The 4,459-nt window shown below is 38.4% G+C and overlaps 1 protein-coding gene across 1 annotated transcript; it reads right to left on the reverse strand.

The window, feature by feature from the left end:
- Positions 1-2,099: 2,099 nt before the first annotated feature.
- Positions 2,100-4,244, reverse strand: LOC111366489 (heat shock cognate 70 kDa protein 2-like). The gene has a single exon (XM_022987236.1). It carries the CDS (start codon positions 3,946-3,948, stop codon positions 2,311-2,313), a length of 1,638 nt encoding a protein of 545 aa, XP_022843004.1. The 5' UTR covers positions 3,949-4,244; the 3' UTR covers positions 2,100-2,310.
- Positions 4,245-4,459: the final 215 nt, after the last annotated feature.

The raw sequence follows: 4,459 nt of genomic DNA on the forward strand, positions 1-4,459 counted from the left end.
GCTACATGAGGACTTCATGAAGAAGAAACCACCCTCTGAATATCCTGTTGATGTGCAACAATTAGAGCATTGGTGGGACTTCGAAGAGGAAACGTTCAATCATGGCAATGCGGAGTGCAGAGGGTTCAATCAATTGTTAGATATTGGACAAGTAGATGGAAGAAGAACAGTCTCTGAACCAGGTGCGGATTTGAGGAAGAATCCTCTCGAAGAGGGAGGGTCTGATGTGATTTGGAAGAAGCCCAAAGTGATCGAGAATTTACTAATTATGGATGAAGGGTCGAGACCAAAATTTGAGCTAAGTTGGGGGGCCGCTGATCCAGTTTTCGCAAGTTTCCTATTTTATTTAGACTTCTAATCTTTTAGTATTTTCTTTAAGATTTTGCACGAAATTTCCATTTAAAATTAGGGTTTTGAGGACTTGATATAAATAGGGTATATTTTCATTCATTGTAGAACTTTTGATATTTTGAATTAATTAGAGGCAAGGTTGCTTCCTTTCTTGTTCTTCGTGAACAATTATCGAACTTATCGAGATAATTTCTTTTGGCCTTCACCAATCAAAGTGCGATTCGTGTTGTGAAATCACGAGATGAAGGTATTCTAATAATTGCTTTGGTTTCTGGTTCATTTAATCCTTGGAGTCAATCTTTAAATTTCAGGTTTGATTTCTTTAATTGTGTAATCAAAAGGTCAATATATCCATGTGAATGTATTGGTTGTTTGGTTCACTAATTTTTGGGTCAAATTCCATAAACTTTGATTTTTTTGGCTTTCTTGGGATTTGTGTCATTCTTTGTGGGTTTAATAGTGATCTAACTATCCGGGTTCACATCACTTGTAGTGTGCATTTTATTATATTTAGTCGACTGCTACATCTGGCGTTTTGCGGTGGAAATGCAATTGGAAACTAGTGCCCGAGGATTGTGAATAATATGTTGGTCATTACACGCTAGGCAAGCAGTACCGTAAAGAGTGTAAAGTTGTGGTAGAAGTTGTAGGAGACTTACAATTGTTGTGACGTGAAGGATATTTGAATTTTTGATATTGACAAACTACAATCTAACATACCATATTATATTCGCTCTGATGTGCAATTTGGGTAAGCACCACCTTATAAAGTACTTCTTAATTTGTTCGCATGATATAATTTACTAGTTTTGTGTCCTTCGACAAATAATATTTTTACATGTCATGTTAGGTTTTTTGTGCAAACAGAGTTACTTCGAGCATTCCTCGGCAAGTATTCTTGTATTATTTTCCCACATTTTGTACTGGTCAAATAATTCGATTTCAGAGAATTACCATACAATGACACAGAGTTTAACGAGTGGGTTGGCGAGGGAACATCACCACCCGTGTCAGCATCCTCGCTTCTATATCACACATTGCTTCCTCTCGGGTTTAAGATAGTCTTTTTAACGGTAACAACAGAAATATTCAAAGTCCAATCTAGAAGTAGCTGGTTATCTTACTTGGGAAAAGCTCATTCTCAAGTAACTTGTAATTTCTGCCCAATTTTGAGCTAAAAAATAAGTAAAAAATTACTCTACAACAACTTATTTTCATACATGTTAGGATAAGTCAACTTCTTAAAGATTACGTAAAATATAATTATTAAGAATAAGTAAATATTGGTTTGAGGAACAAAATGATGTTTGGACCTGGGAGAAGATCAGGGGACCTCAACATCGATGTACAAATCCAAGAGAACAGAGTACTTAGAATTCTTGGAAATCAACGAATTGGGGATGGTTAGGGCACTCGAAGCATCGAAAGTTCCCAATCCCATGCTACATTGGTTGATTGGTATACTAAACATGAGCTATGTGTTTCCATCTGATTGAGCTATGTGTTTCAATCTTTAATCAACTGAAATCTTGTTATGAAGGCATTTGTACAGAAATCAACTAGAGATCTCTGAAGGTATATGGTGTATAAGATACATACAGCATTTGACCTACTCTCAAGGGCATTTTGGTCATAAAATTTTGCATCAAGCCAAAAAGGAACAGAGGAGGTCCACCACCAATAGAATTAAGTTGAAGAATTATAAGGCTAAAACTCCAACCACATCATAAAACTGTAAGCAGCGTGCAAATTTCAAGATTAAAAGCAAGGCTTTACCAATTGTGAATATAAATAATAATAATTCCTGCATGAAAATGGCAGTATATCATAAGCAGGCATTGAATAATGGCTAATTGCCAATGCTTCCAAAATACTAAGGAAAAGCATAATGAGATACGACGAAAATAAAACCAAAATATTCAGTCATTACTAAGAACAGCAGCAGGGAACACCATGAACTTAATCGACCTCCTCAATCTTGGGACCAGGTCCGGAGGTACCACTAGGAGCAGGGCCATCATCATCCATGGCAGCTCCACCCATATCACCACCAGCACCCTGGTACATCTTTGCAATGATAGGATTGCAGATGCCTTCCAACTCCTTCATCTTGTCCTCGAACTCATCAGCCTCCCCAAGCTGGTTGCCTTCTAGCCATTGGATGGCCTGCTCAATTGCATCCTCAATCTTCTTCTTGTCGTCAGCTGGGAGCTTGGAGGCAATCTTCTCGTCCTTCACGGTGTTCCTCATGTTGTATGCATAGTTCTCCAAGGCATTCTTAGCCTCGACCTTCTTCTTGTGTTCTTCATCCTCAGATTTGTATTTTTCTGCTTCCTGAACCATCTTCTCAATTTCCTCCTTTGAAAGTCTACCCTTGTCATTGGTGATGGTGATCTTGTTCTTTTGGCCAGTGGTCTTGTCCTCAGCAGACACGTTTAAGATACCATTGGCATCAATGTCAAAGCACACAGTAATCTGTGGAACACCCCTAGGAGCAGGAGGAATGCCAGAGAGCTCAAATTTACCAAGAAGGTTGTTGTCCCTGGTCCTTGTTCTTTCTCCTTCATAGACCTGAATCAAGACACCAGGCTGGTTGTCTGAGTAGGTAGAGAACACCTGTTCCTTCTTTGTTGGGATGGTTGTATTGCGGGGAATCAAGACAGTCATGACACCACCAGCAGTTTCCAGACCAAGAGAGAGGGGAGTGACATCCAAAAGCAAAAGATCCTGCACCTTCTCATTACCCTCACCACTCAAAATGGCAGCCTGGACAGCAGCACCGTAAGCAACAGCTTCATCAGGATTGATGCTCTTGCAAAGTTCCTTCCCATTGAAGAAGTCCTGCAACAATTGCTGGACCTTGGGAATCCTAGTGGAACCACCAACAAGGACAACATCATGGACAGTACTTTTGTCCATCTTAGCATCACGTAGACACTTCTCTACTGGTTCCATGCACTTTCTGAACAAGTCCATATTTAGCTCCTCAAATCTTGCACGAGTGATGGTGGAGTAAAAATCAATACCCTCATATAAAGAGTCTATCTCAATGGTGGTTTGGGCGGTGGATGAAAGAGTTCTCTTTGCTCTCTCACAAGCTGTCCTCAATCTCCTAAGAGCCCTGGGGTTACCAGTGATGTCTTTCTTGTTCTTTCTCTTGAATTCTTGAACAAAATGATTCACCATTCTGTTGTCAAAGTCTTCACCTCCAAGGTGAGTGTCACCAGCAGTTGCCTTCACCTCAAAGATACCCTCCTCGATGGTTAGAAGAGATACATCAAAAGTACCACCTCCAAGATCAAATATCAGAACATTCTTCTCACCAACACTCGTTGCCTTCTTGTCGAGACCATAAGCAATGGCAGCAGCTGTTGGTTCATTAATGATACGCATCACATTCAGACCAGAAATTACACCTGCATCCTTAGTTGCTTGCCGCTGTGAATCATTAAAGTATGCTGGGACAGTGACCACAGCATTTTTAACAGTTGAACCAAGGAAAGCCTCGGCAATTTCCTTCATCTTAATTAAAACCATGGAAGAGATTTCCTCAGCTGCAAATTGCTTTTCTTCACCCTTGTAGTTGACTACAATCATTGGTTTATCACCAGCTCCAGAAATAACTTTGAAGGGCCACAACTTAATGTCACTCTGCACAGAGGCATCAGTGTATCTCCTACCTATCAACCTCTTTGCATCTGTAAAAAATGCAGAAAGACATGAAAGAATCAATTAATTTAACTATCAAACAATTTGACATTTGCAGCAATGACACTTTGTTAAGGTATGGTTTAACAAGGAAACTGATTTTTTGAAAAGTTAAAAACAAATAATGATGCTAATTTAGGAATCCTCATAATACTAAGATCTTAGGCCATCTCCAATGATTGCATCAAACTAAAAATCATCTCCAATAATAAAAACAACTAAAGTTGCACCAAATGAACAATGCTTAATCATTTTCTTCATTTTTTAAGTTTTTAACAATTTATTTATCTCAAAAATTGTTTTATTATTTACTTTATTACTCCATAAATTACTAAATAAGTATTTACATTTAGTTAACAAAAACAATTGAATTAATTAATTGATATATATATATATATAT

This window comes from Olea europaea, chromosome 2 (genome assembly GCF_002742605.1).
Source record: "Olea europaea var. sylvestris chromosome 2, O_europaea_v1, whole genome shotgun sequence".
Classification (NCBI taxonomy): Eukaryota; Viridiplantae; Streptophyta; class Magnoliopsida; order Lamiales; family Oleaceae; genus Olea; species Olea europaea.

Bases quoted from the DNA above. Each gene is read 5' to 3' on its own strand.
- LOC111366489 (XM_022987236.1), bottom strand. From the start codon at position 3,948: ATGATTGTAGTCAACTACAAGGGTGAAGAAAAGCAATTTGCAGCTGAG.